This window comes from Scophthalmus maximus, chromosome 17 (assembly GCF_022379125.1).
Source record: "Scophthalmus maximus strain ysfricsl-2021 chromosome 17, ASM2237912v1, whole genome shotgun sequence".
Classification (NCBI taxonomy): domain Eukaryota; kingdom Metazoa; phylum Chordata; class Actinopteri; order Pleuronectiformes; family Scophthalmidae; genus Scophthalmus; species Scophthalmus maximus.
This window is the reverse complement of record NC_061531.1, coordinates 13,025,361-13,042,188: the sequence shown is the minus strand read 5'-3', so window position 1 is coordinate 13,042,188 and position 16,828 is coordinate 13,025,361. Positions and strand designations below refer to the sequence as shown.

General features: G+C 44.1%; 1 protein-coding gene and 1 long non-coding RNA gene across 6 annotated transcripts; one reads left to right on the top strand and one right to left on the bottom strand.

The window, feature by feature from the left end:
- Positions 1 to 847: 847 nt before the first annotated feature.
- cdc42ep4a (CDC42 effector protein (Rho GTPase binding) 4a) lies at positions 848 to 13,370 on the bottom strand. 5 transcript variants are annotated; one of them, XM_035614423.2, is made up of 2 exons: positions 12,973 to 13,370; positions 848 to 4,073 (listed from the first exon to the last, which is right to left on the bottom strand). In XM_035614423.2, the coding sequence occupies exon 2, from the start codon at positions 3,918 to 3,920 to the stop codon at positions 2,868 to 2,870; it is 1,053 nt and encodes a 350-aa protein (XP_035470316.1). In that variant the 5' UTR covers positions 3,921 to 4,073; positions 12,973 to 13,370; the 3' UTR covers positions 848 to 2,867. The 5 variants fall into 5 exon arrangements, with proteins under 5 accessions (XP_035470316.1, XP_035470314.1, XP_035470317.1 ...); XM_035614421.2 differs by having other exon boundaries at positions 13,038 to 13,370; XM_035614424.2 differs by lacking the exon at positions 12,973 to 13,370 and adding an exon at positions 8,730 to 8,753.
- On the top strand, positions 9,109 to 16,797 carry LOC118288389. Its single transcript, XR_004785863.2, has 3 exons — positions 9,109 to 9,247; positions 10,202 to 10,306; positions 16,173 to 16,797. It is a non-coding gene; the product is annotated as an uncharacterized LOC118288389 (long non-coding RNA).
- The last annotated feature ends 31 nt before the right edge of the window (positions 16,798 to 16,828 follow it).

The following is a 16,828-nucleotide window of genomic DNA, read 5'->3' as shown; positions in this document are numbered from 1 at the left end:
GGCAGATTGAACACTGGCGTAATGTGGCTGTGAAAAACTGAAAGTGGAAGGAGATTAATTCAATTCAAGTCACTTTGATTTGTCCGGCGCCGAATCACAACAAACATTACCTCAGGGCCCTTCACGTAGTAAGGTCAAGGACCTTACAACATTATATATTTATCGAACAGTTCCCACAGTGAGCACAGCATTTGGCGAACATTCCCTGAAGTAGAGATGACAGATAAAAAAAAGAAAGAGGGATGTTGCTGCGTTAAAAGCATGTATTTCTCATGTGGCGGGGGAGACCTTGACCTGCCTGCTAATCAAACTGAGTGCACTCAACTGGTGTGTGTGGAATGACGACGTGTGGTCCGTCAAATTAAAAGAGACAGAACAAAGTCTGTGATGTTAAGTATGAACTTGTTCTTATGTGGCTGCCGGCCAGACTCGTCTAATCACCCGTCACGAAGTTGTTAAATAGTGAAGCTCTCCATAGTGATAAACCCATTCCTCCATCCATCTTTCAACTGTCCCACATCTGAACTGATGAGAATCTAGCTGCCCTATGGAGGGTATCACAAAACAGAAATAACAATCTCACACACACACACACACACACATTTACTCATGAGTCATCACATCCCTCTCTAGCCTGTACAGCTAACACTTGAGACACGACCAACTCAGGCCGCAATTGCTTCCTTCCTTCCTTCCTTCCTCTTCTGGGAGAGCTAGAGAATAGGAACAGGAAACGGAGAAGGCACTCAAGGAATTCCTTTGTTAATGCCGCCGATGGAGTAGTGCATATATTGCGTTATGCCTCTGATGTCCCGAGACAAAGAGGAAATAAAAAAATGCAGCAGTATAGATGTTCAGGCTTTTTATTGAAAAATATAGGTTATTTTTTGGATAATACAGGGGGGAAAAAAAGGCCGTAAATATACTTTAAAGAAAACAACAGTAAGGCCTAACATACATTACACAGAACAACGCAACACAGACGACCTCCCATTCACACAGAATTTACTACTGGAAATTACCTGAATATATTATGTAGTGTGCGAGCGATTGGAAATATAAATATCCAGTAATGCAAATTAATTTGTTTTCCTTTATCCTGCACGATATGACATCTTAAAACATGTTTTTTTTTTATTAATTATTTTCTTTTTTAATCTGCAAGCTGAACTTAAATTCAACAGTGATTACCCATACATAGGAGGTGACGTACAGATGTGGCAGACTCTCCCAAAAGTGTGAGCATCACAACTGAAATTAAGGTGTGGGTTGTTTTTTTTGGCGAGAAAACCATCATTTGGCACATGTCAGTTTCTGTTAAGGCAGTGAAATTGATCAGCGCCATTTTGAGTCTCAATACTTCTGGCCACTGCTTCTTTTTTTTATGATGCAAGAGATACAGTCAAGCTGCAATGACGATGCAACTTGCATAAAAAATAGCAATCTTTTTTGGAAATGCTCCTGCATCTATTGCTGGCCTGGCTGGCTGTGTCTTCTTTTTCATCCACTCTTCAAAACAGACAAATATAGCAAATATTTTACAAAGATAGAAACAAAAACCACACACCAGGTGTTAGACAAAAAAACAAGTAGTGTGTGGTGTAGGGTTGGTTTCTGCTGGTGCACCATTTTATAAAGGAACACACCCTGAACCCCAAAATAGTGGTGGAAACTGTTTGGGGTTTTTTTAACATAAAGACAACCCCTGGGCTGTAGATGATTAAAATCTTCTACACAATTCACTTGCACCACTGCAGTTGCTCAGATGTACAACAAAGAGGAAGGAAGTGGTTTTCAAACTCGTTTGCATTTTCAACTTGAAAATGACAGATTAGCAGGAGGAAGCTTGCCAATTGGCTTCAGTTGGATTCAAGGTGAAATAAAGAATCTGTTTAATGACGAGACAACAACAGTGTGCCACACAATACTCTTCATACCTCCAGTTTCCTGTAGTAACACCATGTCTTATTCTGGGTGCAGGCCAATTAATCTCTATAAAGGTTTATAGCCCTGTTTTCTTTAATTTACACCAAGTCTGAGTCTGCGCGGTGCTCACACCGAATTAAAAACAGAAGAGAACTTGGGTTTGGGCTTTGTGGTCTCGCTTTACAGCAGGAAATGGCAGCCTCTATGCAGCGTCTCAAAGACCCTGAGTTACATAAAAGGAGAAAACTGACGCATCGATGGGACTTCAGTATAATATTTTCAAATGAAAGAGGCTCAGGGCAGGACTTTCACACTCCAGTGACAAACACAGCACCCTTTATTGTGACAAGATACCCACCAGTGGTCCTGTGGTGACAGAGACCTTCTGTTCAGCTCAGGCCTCATGATGTCCCACAGCCAGAGAGAGAAAACACAACAACAAGGGAAAGGCAGAGCGAATAAAAAGAAAGCACATGTGACACGTCAAGTGAGAAGAGAGCAAGAGAGAGCGTGAGAATCGAAGTTTAGTTATGGAAAGCGTTTTTTGTTTTTTTTCCTGCTAAGGTTCCTTTCTAACCCGTTCCTCCCTGCATACTTCTGGAATGCTCCATATTCAGAGAGTGGCTGCTCTTCCACGTCAGTTCTCTCAGTGTTCAAGTGGGAGGAGTGGATTGACAGACAGACAGAAAGTGGAGGGTAAGGCTGTCTGACAGATGGAGCTCAGCCCATCCTAAAGGAGCATTCACACTCTCTTTGCAGACCTACAAAGTAAGAATTCTCCCGTCACAATCCTGTTCACAGTCCCATTTCCCACAGCAAACGACGATGACAGAGACTCCCAAGTGCAAATCCAAACTGTCAAAGGACTTGCTAGTTTCACATAAACCCCGTTCAGAGCTATGTCCTACTTCTTCTTCTTCTTTTTAGAAGGCTTTGAAATCTCATACATGGATCTCATCATCTTCGTCATCCAAGAAAGAGGAGAAGTTGCTCTCCTCCTCTGGCGGCGCACTGAAGGTGGCGCTGTCTGTATCTCCTGCATAGGTCTGACTGTTTGGCTTCTCATCCAGGGCAGCAGAGCCAGAGCTGGACATGGAGCTGCTGTCTAGATGCTGCAAGTGTTTGGGCCGTGTCTCAGGCGTGTACTCTGGGGTGTAGGGCCCGCCGCTCTCTGGCTGCCGTTCGATAGAGCTGGCCGGGTGCATGGCGCGCTGCAGCTGCAGTTCCGCCTGTTCTTCCTCTTCCTCCATCTGCTCCTCCGTGTCCTCATCTATCCCCTTCTCCACACTGTCCTCTTCCTCGCCGTGTGCGCTGAGGGGCGGGGAGGCATGTCCCTCGCTGCTCTTGCCCTCCTCGTAGCCGAGATCGTCATCCTCCTTCTCCATCACCCCCAGGATGTCGCCCATCATGGAGGGTCCCAGGTCGACATGGAAAGACATTACGGACACGGCGTGCTTCATTCCACCTCCGCAGTGGTGGGAGTTCTCGGGAAGCTCGGTCAGCTCACCAAAGTTTCGCTCCTCCAGTTCCAGGAAGTGAGCTGCTGCAGCTGCACCTCGCCCATCCCCCTCCCCATGCTGCATGTTTAAAGGACTTGAGGACAAACTCTTTGAGACCATGCTGTTGCCTCGGTCTTCATCATTGAGAAATGGCAAAGACATGGCATTCTTCACGCAGGCAGGCGATCCACCTGTGACTTCCACGTTGTCTCTCTGCTGATCAACTCTGGTCACGGACTGGGAGCGTTTGCTGCTCCTAAAGGTGCGAGAAAGGAGGCCAGGTCGGGGAGAGCGGGGGAAGGAAGTGGTCTCAGGGGGAGGTTCTCCTGAACGGGTGCTGAGGAAGGAGGTGTCTCCAAAAGCATCCCCGCTGCGACCTACATGCATGGTGTGGCGGAAGTCGCCCAGTGGGGCACTGATCATCTCCCGGGTCAGGTCCGTGCGTGAGCGGTGCTTGGTCTTGGAGCCAGACACCAGCTGTTTTAAGATTGGCATGGTGGCTGATGAGTTGTCTTTTTCTTTTGCACGAAGAGGTAAAAGAAAAGATCCCGTCAGTTTATGAAAAGATCTTCCAGATCTTGGATGTAATGCCTGTTACAGACCGCGGCGAGAATATTGATGCTCCTCAAATCCTGTTAGCCTGGGAACCTGAAAAAAGGAAATGAAATACAATAAATTACACAGAATCTATTCAACATTATGCCCACTTTGATTCAGAACATGAAACATTTGTGTAAAATGATCAAAAGAGGTTTAGATAAATCCAACAGATGGCCATATTCACTAAAACACAGAAACCAGGCCAGAAAAAGGTTCAACTCAACTATGACATCAAGCACATAAGAGAAGCTTCAACAATACATTGCGTAGAACATTTACATTTGGTCGTTTCATCCCATCAAGTAAATAAAAACATTTCTAGGGATTTCAAATCTTCCACTAATTACAAGAGCCAAAGCCATCAATTATGTAACGCCATAATGATAAGAAACACTCTTCAAACATCTGTGTGATCAACTTTGAAATGCTGAAGAAAAAAACAAAACATGATGGAACACCACAGGATTCTGTTTTAAAACGGCATTATAATTGAGAGAAAAACACCAACCACAGACCAACATGAGTCGGAGGAGTGCCGAGGGTTTCCAGAGATCAACTTTGATTGCACAGCGTACGGTATCTGACCCAAAACTTATCTTCTAGTTACTGAAATGCATATGGAATTTTAACTGAGGAAATGAAAAAATGACAGAAAATGTCCCCCAGCCATCGTTTTCCAGCGTTTAAGCACCTTAGAGGCTTATGACTGACAGCTGATGAATAGAAAATAAAAAACAACAACACATTTTTGCACTGCTGAGCCCAGACAAGAGGAAACTGCCAAGCTCGCCACCGCTGCTTCCTTCAGCTGCTCCACTGGAGGACAGGGGGGCAGGGCGTCTCATTAGCAATTCCATCCCAACGTATAAAATACACATGAAAGGTACAACTGCCATGGTGGTCTACAAAGTGAAGTACAAGTAGTTTCTACACACAGACAAAAACACATGCACCTTCTGACGTGTGGGCAGAAAATCTCTACGACTTCGCATAAGCGGGCCAAGAGAAAACACTTACCTTGCCCGTATTAAGTGTTCCGCTTTCTCTATTTACTCATCTTGACACAGGGAGATCATCAAAAACAGTCAGTAACTTAAACTTGACTGTGGATTTCTTACAGGCAAGCCTTCGAAAGATATTGAAGTCAGAGTTGCGGCTGGGAGATTTATTTTGCCGTTTTAATGTGGCAGGCACTTTGTAGCTCACTGACCTCGTTCCTCCGTCTCTACCCCCACCGTCTTTGCTAGCTGAGCCGCTATACTCCTCTTCCTGTTAATGCCTTCACCTGCTTTGGTTTCCATAGAAACACCCTCTTGCAAGCGAGCAACAGCATTTCCTGTCAGGGGCCGCGGAAGGCTCCCGGCCTCATGCCACACATGGCCTCCGTCTGTGTCAATCTGCAGCTCAGACAATACGGCCCTTTAATCGGACGGCTGCTTTGCTTTCGCCAACTCACTCCATCCGTAGTGTGAGTATTTTTCATTTGGCAAAATGGAAAGTAACAAAAATATATAAATGTTCCGATGCTGCAAACAAGGACGAAAGCAATCCATAACATGAGAAACATAGGCCTTTTTTGTTTGCCCGAGGCTGAGACGCTATGTGAAAACTTTCCGTGAACTCCATATGGTTTTGTGCCAAAATATACAAACAAGGTCACTTTTTTTCACAGAAACACGTTTATTATTGAAGCTGCATGCTCGGATTTGTTTTTTGGGGGAAAAATAATGAGGAGAAAATAATTCACACCCAAAAAGAGAGTGGTTGCTTCTGGGTGGCATAAACAGACAGAGAAAAACAACTAGCAGATGAAACAAGCAGAGATGGTAAAAGCCCGCCTCCCACTCCTTTTATTCCACCCCTCTACCCCCAGGCCAGGATCAAGCTGAAAAGCTCAATGGTGACCCATTGCAGGGATGCAGAAATTTGTTTCGGACTACCAGGCTGACAGTTCAGAGTCAACTGAATCTAAACCAGATCCCAGAAACTCTGCAGCAGCTCAGCTACATCAAACCGGGTTCAATATAGCCCTGCTATATTTATAGCTTTGTGCGTCTTTGCATTGAGCGTGCGTGTGTGTGTGTGCATGCACGTGTGTGCGGCTGTACACGTGAAAGAAAACGTGGAAAAGGGCCTTGGGAGGCAGCAGTTAGCGTGGGAACTATGGGGTCTCAACGGAGGGGGTGGAGGTTGACTTTATAAACAGACTCTCTCAACACTCAGGATCTGGCTGAGCCTGGAGGAGACACAGGACGTGGGACAGAAACAGACGGGGGAGGCAAACGGAGCACATCTGCATCATTTCAATTTGACAGCGCAAACGCAAAACATTGACGAGCTTCTTAAAAAACAAACACATAATGGACACGTCTGACCCACAGCCCGGGAGGCCTGTAAATGATTTTTAGTTTTTGAAGATGAGTGACCAGCGTTCATTTCCACGCGTCAATCATAAATGCATGCTCACACAGAGTGATGAACTTTAGCACACTGGGACAATTTCCAAATGTTTGGTTAAATGATATTCCAAATATAATAATATATATGCTATGGGTAAATGTAATGTGAGCTCCGTTTATAGATCACAAAACTCAATTATCAATTACATAATACCCAGGCTGGGTCCATGGAAGGTTTTAAATCTGTTTAAACATCATATGGTCATAGCCACTGCTCTGTGGGAAGCAAATACACACCCAAAGTCTTCTCAGGGAAAAGCACACAAATAACTTAAAGAGGAAGGAAGCACACAGGAATGGGTTATTTTATTCCTACTGAATTTGGGGGGGGCAGCGTTAAAAGAGAATCTGACAATAAAAGTCACAGTATTCACCTGGGAGAATTTAGTGTCTCGGAGGAAATGCTGCAGTCATCTCTTAACGCCGTTCACAGATGCTACATCACAGGAAGTGAACACAGTGGCTGCAAGCTCAAGCTGTGACTCAGAAATCACTCGCATAATTAACATACATCCATCCATTACGGTTTTACAGCTCAGCACACACATCAGAAGACTGTGAATTTATATTCATGACAAAGTTCCCTGTTCAACATCAGAGAAGGGTATTGACCTCTTGGATAATTTGTGTTTAGGACGAACATAACTTTTCACTTCTTGTCAATACTCTCACAATAGGCCAGACAACAATACACAAGAGATCGAACACACACACACACACACACACACACACACACACACACACACACACACACACACACACACACACACACACACACACACACACACACACACACACACACACACACACACACACACACACACACACACACACACACACACACACACACACACACACACACACACTCTAATGGTCCATTTCCCTAATTGAGTATTGATGCGCCTTCTTTGTACTTAATTCATCCAGTGTGTATTCTACTGTCTGGGAGAGGGTGGCTGCAGCCGTGGTGGTGGGTGGGTGGGGGGCAGGTGGTGGGGGCTCTCTGTCTGCCTCATTTGAAGCCAGTGACCTGGACGGACAACCGAATAACCTGAGGGTGAAATGACATTAATGGGGGTGGAAGGCCTCATGCATCCAAATCTGTGTGAAGGACAGGGACTTAAATTGCTGGTTTCCTCCGTCTCACTGATGATCATACCATTTGCCATCTCAATCCCGTTTGCTCGTAAAAACTGCTTTTACAAATGTGTTTTATTTGGTAAACACCGGTTGTCCAGTAACAGGCCAACGCACACGTGCTCCAGTAATTAAGCAGACAAATGGCCTCTATAATAGATAGGTATCTGCCACGCAACTCAGTTAGCAGACCTGGATATCTCATTTAGGAAGGAGCAGCTCTTGGACCAACAGCCGGAATCACATTAACTCTCAGTCACACAGACGGGGAACAACATACATCAAGCTGATGCTGCCCACTGAGATAAACGCAGCAATGACAAAACACACAGATCTAAATGAGACTTTACAAATAAAGCCCTTAGAGGCTCACATAAAAGCAGATTTAGGTGGTGTTTAAATGCTCCTCCACCATTTGACATACAGTACAGGATATCTCGAGTGGCCTTTTGCTACACCACCCATTTCCCCATGCCATTCTCCTCAATGCAGAGAGTCAAGGGCTTATTTTTGATACAAGTGTAAATCCCCTGCAGCCTAAAACATTAAAGTCATTTCAAAATCTGTTACCATAAAATTCTGATTACGAAAAAAAATTGGCCATTGTGACCTTATTTTTGCCGGTATTATGGTCTTATGAACTGTAGGTTAAGTAGGCCTCACAAAAATAGTTGTCGGAGTGTAAAATGCTCAACTTTGCTTTCATGTCTTCAAAAGCAGCAATGCATTATCATCAAAGTAAAAAAAGACTTGGACAACTGGAAATCTTTGTATAACCAATTCATTCATTTGTGCTACAAAATGTCCATTGTCAATTGTCCATTTTATTGGGGTTTAAAGAACCATTAGATTATTGAATCTATATTGATACATGAATCAGTGAGATCAGTTTTTAAATCATTTTAAATCAAATGTATGGGTGGTTTCGGACTCTTAGTCAGATAAAAACAAGACCATAATCAATTGGTTTCAAAACTAGTAATAAAGACACAATTTTTCAAAAAGAAGAAACCCCCAAAACCAAGAACAATGCCTCTGAAAATTGTAAGGAGAAGAAAAGCGAAAAGTAAAAATCCCTTATCAGTGTTTTGGCCATCCCCTCTCCTACCTGGCGAGCTGGTGTGAGGCGGTCTGTAATGCTAATGTCACACTTTACCCAGCAGGACGTTCTGCTTAGCAAAGATCAAAGCACAACAGATTTTTAGAGCTTTCCTGCTAATAAAAGGCCCTGTAGCCTCCTGAATTGGCATTCACATTACCGACTTATCCTTGGATCCGTGAGTGGAATATTTGAGGCAAAGCATCTTAGACTAGAGCGAATTTCCAAAATTCAGCAGTGTTTCAAAAATAGCGTTCGGTTCACTAGTAAATGATTATACACCTACATGAGTCTTTTGGTGTTTAATCAGCTTGGATGGAGCGACTTAACACAATCATTAATAGAGCCACTAGGAAAGTTCCTTTTAAACAAGAAGATCGGGTGAGTCGGGGAAGAGAAGGAAGAGTGATGGACAGATGATGACCAGCACAGAGCGCAGCCACCCACCGCCAATGAGAGAGGTTCCTGGCAGAAAACCGCCCTGCAGCCAATTCATCTCGACGTGTACTAGCTGACCTCTGCTACCTGTGAGGGGATGACTCGTCTCTTTTACATTCACAGCCAAACAGCCTCCAGACATGACATCTCTTTCTCTCTATTCTTAGTTTTTAAACAGCCGACAGCATCAACGTGATTTTCATGGTTCTACAATGCCTCATCACACACAAACAATATTGCCCATTCCTGCTCTGCTGCTATTGTCTCTGATCAGAACAAAAGTTACAAAAACATGCTTCTGAAATTACAGCCAGGGTGGCTCACATCAACGCCATTGAGGGAATGGGTTGCGGAAGTTGGCACTGCTGTTGCATTGAGTGTCGCAGCATTATACCAGAGAGAATGAGCAGAAAGGAAAGTTGACACTGGCGATATTGTCAAGAGAAGATGCCTGAAAAAATTGAATGTTTTCCCTAATGAGACAAGGCTAAAACCTTGTAAGCTTTTCCCCCTTCTCGTTCAGCTGGACATTAAAAGGTCAGCCACAAGCTTCAGGTCATTAATAATCATCACCGTCTCCACGAAGACGTCTGAGGACTCTTAAAATGGTGTATTGCGCATTCAGAATTGCGAGAATATGACTGATTTTCACGGAGATAAGTGACCAACAATGACGACCTCGAATCGTGACGGAAGTGTTCGTGTTAGGGGGTCCACAGGAAGGGCAGGGAGAAAATGAGGCAGTGGCAACCTCCCATCTCTCCGGAAATCTACTCAGCCTGCCCTTCCTGACCACTCGTAATGTAAACAAGGCCGTCCTCCATCATACTATATTACTACTGGTGGGCTATACCAACAAACACAGTGAATATCACCATCAACACTCAGTTTTAATAACACCACGGTGTTTGGGGCCAGTGCTGGGACTGTGTGTTCCGGATCTGCTCTGAATGCAACACGAACCAGGACATGGGGGCGCCTCCGGCTGAGTAACTTTAATTATTTTACAAGCTAAATATAACTTGATCTTCTCCTCCATATAGCAGGTAGATGATGAGTCAGAGCCGACGACAGCTCTGGCCTCGGGTCAAGGTGTCTGCATCGTCGCCCAGGCGACCAGGAGACTCTCCAGAGCAGCAGGAAAGTGAGTGAGTGAGTTTGAATTTTTTAAACCCAAAACACTCAAGTGCAAACCTGTGCTCCTCAATGGAAGGAATGCAGGGAAATTATGGGATCCAGAGAATCTCGCTTTAAAGTGCGAGGGTGCCATAATTATAGGGTCAAAAGAGCATTAAAAAAAGCCACAAGAGTCAAAGGCCGGAGGGAAGCCAAACAAGCAGCTATCACACAGCGGTGGGCTTTCTGTCAAAGATTTGATTTTTTCTTTGGAAAGACCCCTCGACTTGTGTATGGGGAATCTGCAGTGTCACTCAAGTGGATAATAATAATTTCACAGAGCATTAGATCGCTTTCAGAATCGGACATCCAAATATCGGATTAATACAAAGAAAACAGCCGAGAAGAGACAATTAAAAACTAATTCAAGACAAAAAAAAGAGTATTTGTGCAGTCTAGGGTTAGGGTTATATAACAAGCCCTCCGGTCACCGTCTATTGCTACAGTGCCATCAACATTTTACAATATTAACTGATGACAAGGAAACAGGATGGAGAAAACAGAATAAACATTTCCTAACCAGCGTGCCGGGTCACAATGCAGCAGCACGCTGGATGAGGACAGAAAACAATGCCTCCGAACAAAAGACACAGGAACAAACACAGCATTCACACACCGACATACGAGACGCCCTTAGAATTTGATGTAAGGACAACAAGGTCATAAAAAAGGGAAGGTGGCAGTGAACTAATGAACTGTTAACTCATGTCACAAGTCAGACTATATCCATACAATGAGTAGATTCTCCACCAGTAGGAACTATGAGGAGACGACAGCAACCCCAAACGTCACTTAAACTGTACACGCATCATTCAAACCGACCCTTCATGTAGTCTATCGCCATGCACAAACTGTTTATACTGGTATTTCCTGGAATGCGAAGGGGCCGGACAGGACACACACACACACACACATTGCCTCAAATGAGCGCACAAACTGCAGACAAGTTCAAACACGGGCGCAGGACTGTTTCTCTCGCTGGCCACAAATAACGCACTATAATAATAATCAATAATGGAATTGCACTTCAGCACCACCACAGAGGGATTTTTGAGGTTCTGATCATCTCCGATGTGAAGCCAAGGAGCACAAACTTGTTCATTTTATATTAGAAAAAAAAGAAAGAAAAAAACCCGAGCAGGTTGAATTTCCTGGGCGTTGTGCCAGCCAACATTGTCTACACTTTGCTGTGCCCAAAAAACAGAGTGCTTGGCACAGTGTCCAAAACACCACACAAAGGAGGAATAACTTTCACCTTCGGGCACTAAACATACGTCTCCTGTAGGCAATTAGATGCGTTGTAATTTAAGAAACCAGAGGAAAGTAGAGGGGCACAGAACCTGTGCAGGCTGGTTACAACAACAAAAAAATAAAATGTGTCACCTGTTCACAGGCTCTTCTGGGAAAAAAAAGTAAACAGGCTAAAGCCCATGACACATAAATCTAAAGCTCGCTCGTTTGCTGCGTCGTCAACCTCAATCCATCAAGTTGACGTCTCACAAAGCCCTCCGTGTATTGTGGTTAACACGTGGGTCAAATGTCATATTTGAAACCTGTAGAAACAAAGAAAAAAGGCAAGGCGACCTCACAAGCAGAGACCTGAGATAACATTATCTACCTCAGAACTATTGCCGAGGAGCCGTTGCCTTCGAGGCAGTGATGGCGGGACGGCCTGCACGCGCACCTGAGGCCCATCGCCTCATCATTCCAGTCAATGAGCTCATCAGACGCCATAGTGGGGTCAAACCAACTGACCTCTGCCGAGTCAACGGACTCTGGGTCGTGTGGGGTAGTGACGTGGACAAACAAGACAGGTGTGCACTGCACGTTGGGGCAGATAATGAGTAATGTATTTCTTTTGGTGTGGTCACCTGATCACGTGAAATTCGGGTCAATTGTTACCCATTTCCTTCCACTTCCTCTTGTTCATTCGATCGTGCTACAGAATTTTGTCCACGGGGCCTAAAAGCTTATTAGAATTCATAAAAACACCAGAGGACTGACTCTGGATTGATGCGTGGATCAGTAAGATCAGTTTTAACTCGTTTAAAATCAAATGTATGGCGGATTTCTCGCACAAAACAAGACGATGGCCATTAGTTTCAAACCAGACGCGTCATCAAATCAACAATACGTGAACTCACACACACAGAGACATATAGCATAAGTTTGTATTTGCACATTCGTCACCAAACATGTCTGGCCCTAGTTTTGAATACATCTCTCAGCTTAACATTTGACCTCGAGTGAGGCCTCTTGAGAGTTTTTTTTCCCCTCAACAGGAAACAAATGAGAACTTAAAAAATAAGAAACAATTGTGCGTCGACAATCAGCACAAAGCCTCAGGAATCAACAAAGAAACGCTTCACACAGTCAAAACAACCACTTCCGTTTGACCGCACCTGATTCATCACGGGTCCCAAACCAGGCGTATCATCACTGATCTCCGTTGTAACGACATCGACCGGTGCGTCGATCTCGTTACAACGGAGCGCTGGTTCTGGGCGGGTCCGTGGCACGAGGACAATGAGTAGCTGGCCACAAAAGCGTCGGCGGCGTCGGCGCTCCACCGAATTAAAAACACATTTCAACTAATCACAAAATTTAAAAAAAAATAATTAAAAAATGTAAAACATACTATTAATGCAGGGAAGTTCCAGTGAAAGGCCCGAGTGGTAAAGGAGACAGAAGGCGCACACTCACCGAGCATCCCATTCACAAAAGCCGGGCGCCGTTGCCACTGCGAGGCCCCCAGCGGCTTCTTGACAACGAGGGTGCGTTCATCGAGAGGCGGCTGCGAAACGCTGGGATGGAAACACGCGGCGGCTCCGCGACACCGCTGTGAGACGAAAACGCGCCGCTGAATTTCTTTGTAGAAATGTTACTGGAGCTGTCACCGCATCCTCAGGAGCGGAGGTGCCGCTGCCGCTGCTTCTGCTTTCTGTGAGGCGCAATAAACTCACCGCACCACAACGATGACTGCCGCTGCCGCCTGGGTAGTGCGCGTGAACACGCCCTCTTTACACGGCTCCTTAAAGACACAGGCTGCCAGCATGGGCCCACTCGGACTGGCTCAGTGTGGCGTCCCTCACCGGAAGGGGCGGGGTCAGTGTCACGTACACCTATTAATGTAAACCCGGAAGTCACTAATACAACTAACGTGGAGAGCCGTTACGCTAATATTTATAAAAAATAAACCCTTAAATGCAGCAAATATATTCAACAATTTAGGCTGCACTTAAATATGTCAAGTAAATTGCAGATTATGAATAATTTCTACCAATATTTTGGTGTTTACTAATACTACTACTGTCCCACTTCCTCATTGTGATGTTAGAAATGTGTTTGCTGGTGATGAAGAACTATTGTTCACTGGGAGTCAACATGTGCCTCTGTGAGAACGACACACACCAAAGGACGTGGGAGAAAATAAAAATCCTTCTCGCAGTGCCCTACATTTTTTTATTTTTTGTGTGTGTGTGTGTGTGTGTGTATGTGTGTGTGTGTGTGTGTGGGTGGGTGTACCCATGGGAGACTCTCAAAAAGAGTTAGATTATACAAGCTAACGAGCAGAAACCTTTTTTTTCTTTTTGTGCAGACATTTGAATATAGAAAAATACATTTCTGCACCGTTTGCACTTGGAAATGAGACGTTATGATGTCATCATTTTACATCCGGATCTCATTTTCAATGGGACCAAGTGAAGTCATGTGTATTCCAGGTTCATCAGCTGCCTGCTGTCAGTGGACTGGTCATTACCTTTTGCAATGGAAATGAGTGGGAAGTAGCTGAGGCTCAGCCCAAGGCTGTGCACACTCACCCTGAGGAAAAGGAATGTGTGAATGGGTGATAGTTATCAAAGGGCAAAGGTCACCCTCCTTCAGTACCTGGTGAAAATGACTATTCACATTTGTCCTCTAAAGACATTTAGCCTGTCTGTCCGTACAGTTCTTGAAAATCTCAGATATTTCATCATATTTGCTGCAGCATGAACTGAGCATCCACCATCAAACAAGAGCTACTTTCTGCCTTTGGCCTGGTTCCCAGTATGATCTGTCCCACCAGCTGATGGGAGAACAGGCCTCTTTATGATGAGAATATGACTGCAGTGGCCTTTTGTCCAGACTCAAGCTGCTTTCAAATATTATGTTCCTTTTTTGGTGTTGTACCCAAAAGTGTTGTTTTATCACTATATGCCCTTTGCATTCTCACATACAGCACCCCCCCCCCCCCCCCCCCCCCCCCCCCCCCAGCAAAGTTCAGGACAATGTCCATACTTCAGTGCATGTCTGACAGCACCTTTAGTAACAAAGTCAGAAATTAATTTTGTAACGTGCGGATGATTTCCCATAAAGTCATGTAAAGTTCAAGTGGGCTCATTATTTACAACAACTATTGTTTTTTTTAATATTTGACAGCTCTGTTCAGTGGGAGATCAGAAGAGGATTTGTTTTTGCAGCAGTGTCGCTGCCTTGCTTAGTTTTTTACAAATTTGATGTTCTTGACTCTCTCAGAAAGTCATTTCTCATTTTGTGGCACTTTGAAAATCTCAAGCTGTCTGGCCCATTTGTTGTGATTCCACCGTCTGCTGGTGGTGCTCTAAAGCTTAGAGGATCAGATGTTGAGGTTTTCTTAGCAGTTTTCCCTACCAGAACTTTACATTTTGGAGTTTAAGTGGCAGTTTGCAGTGATACCAGTCTGCCATTGTGTGTCTCTTCAACATGATTGATCTACACTTTTGACTGGTACATTGTCAATTTACATTTTTGTTGTTTCAAAGCACAATGTGGTTGTAAAATACAGTCTGGCTTCACTGAAAAAGCCTATAAATCTTAAGACAGACAACTGTGCACTTTAACCTTCTAGCCATGTCACTCAACAGGTTTGTTTGTGTCTTTGTGCATGGCAGTTAGTGTGCCAGGGGCCATCTGCTTTGTATGAGGATCTGGACAGGCCCGATCGGTTGAACCAGTGCATACAAATTTCAGCGTGCAGTCTTGCAGAGAGCAATGGAAAAGGGCTTTGACCATGCCGATAAAACTCAGATTACATAACCTTCATTTCATTGACTGTCCTGACAGTCATAGAGATGCCTGAACCCTCTTTGACAAAAGTCTTTGTTGTCAAAACTTTAAAAAAAGCTGAAACTTCCAATTTCCATCTGTGCCATACGGCATGAGTTTGCCCTAATTTTTTGGATACACCAGTCAAGTTGCTTTAGATGTGTTGCAAATGTGCGCTGATGTACTCCAACAAGTACAGTCAGAATTAGGACACATACGGTATAAATCTGTCCCACGAGAAGATACTGAACCACAAAATAAGAATGCAACAGATTTCTTGATCTGAAGCCGCGTCTGTGTGTGTGTGTGTGTGTGTGTGTGTGATTATGCGTGAGCAGAAGATTGCCTCCCTGCAGTGCACTGGCAGACGGTGAATAGTGACGGCAGACTTGCGCGTCAAGAATTTCCATAATTTGTGGTCTCATAATAGAGCTATTTAAAATGTTACAAAGCAAATTTGAAAACCGAGCTTTAGTTTTTGTTGCAGAAACATGTTGGGCCGTGAAATATGTGAGCTACTGATCTGATATGTGTAATTTACCCTCTGCAATTCCAATTTTTTTTTGTTGGAGAATTATTATATTTTCACATCATTGCAACTCAATTCAGTAGGACATGTCATTCGCAAGATGATGAATCAAAATCAGATAATGATCCTTCCACTTGTGTGGATTCAGTAAAACTGTCATCGTCGGTTAGTTTCTGATGAGACCGAATAAAGATGCTTCAACACCAAATATCTGTAGTGTTGACTTGAATTTTTTTCTTTTCCAGCCTTCCAGCCTGATCCCTCCGGTGGTCCCCTCTCTGCCTTGCTTTAGATCAATGTTTTCCAGCCTGAGATAAGGAGCTTACCCAGGTACACTCTTCCACCGTCCCCCCAGCTTTTCAGCATGCCTGCACCAGATCAGGTTCCTCTTCAAATTATTCCCTGTAACTCGTGCTCTTATGAATCCCAATCAGGTCTCTGTTGTGGCTGAGAGAATCAGTTTTTTTTCCTTCCACTGCCCAGACTACACAAAAAGGTTCGTCTGTGTGTAAAGCAGTTGTCTGAAGGGTCAGAAATTCAAATCATTACTAATCCTCTCATTTGTCAGGATTAAAATTCACATAGTTATTTGCCAATATATATTAGTGTGTAGAGCACGAAGAAAAAGCCATTACAAAATAGAAGATTTTATTTTTTTTAAAGAGCTACCATGAATAGGTCCAGAATGTTTCCTTCATGATGTATACAGTTATGTTCACATTGGGAATTTGACCAACTATCTAAGTTTATACACTCTGGGTCCAACTCCAGCACAGCAATGTCAAAGGTGTTGTAGAAAACATCTCGCCGTCACAAATGCACACGCGTGCGCGCACTGTGAGCATAAAACACATTTTCAGTCATCATAGCAATGCCATGTTACACTGTAATAATATTACAA

Excerpts from the sequence above, each read along its gene's own strand:
- cdc42ep4a (XM_035614423.2), bottom strand. The coding sequence starts at position 3,920 with ATGCCAATCTTAAAACAGCTGGTGTCTGGCTCCAAGACCAAGCACCGC.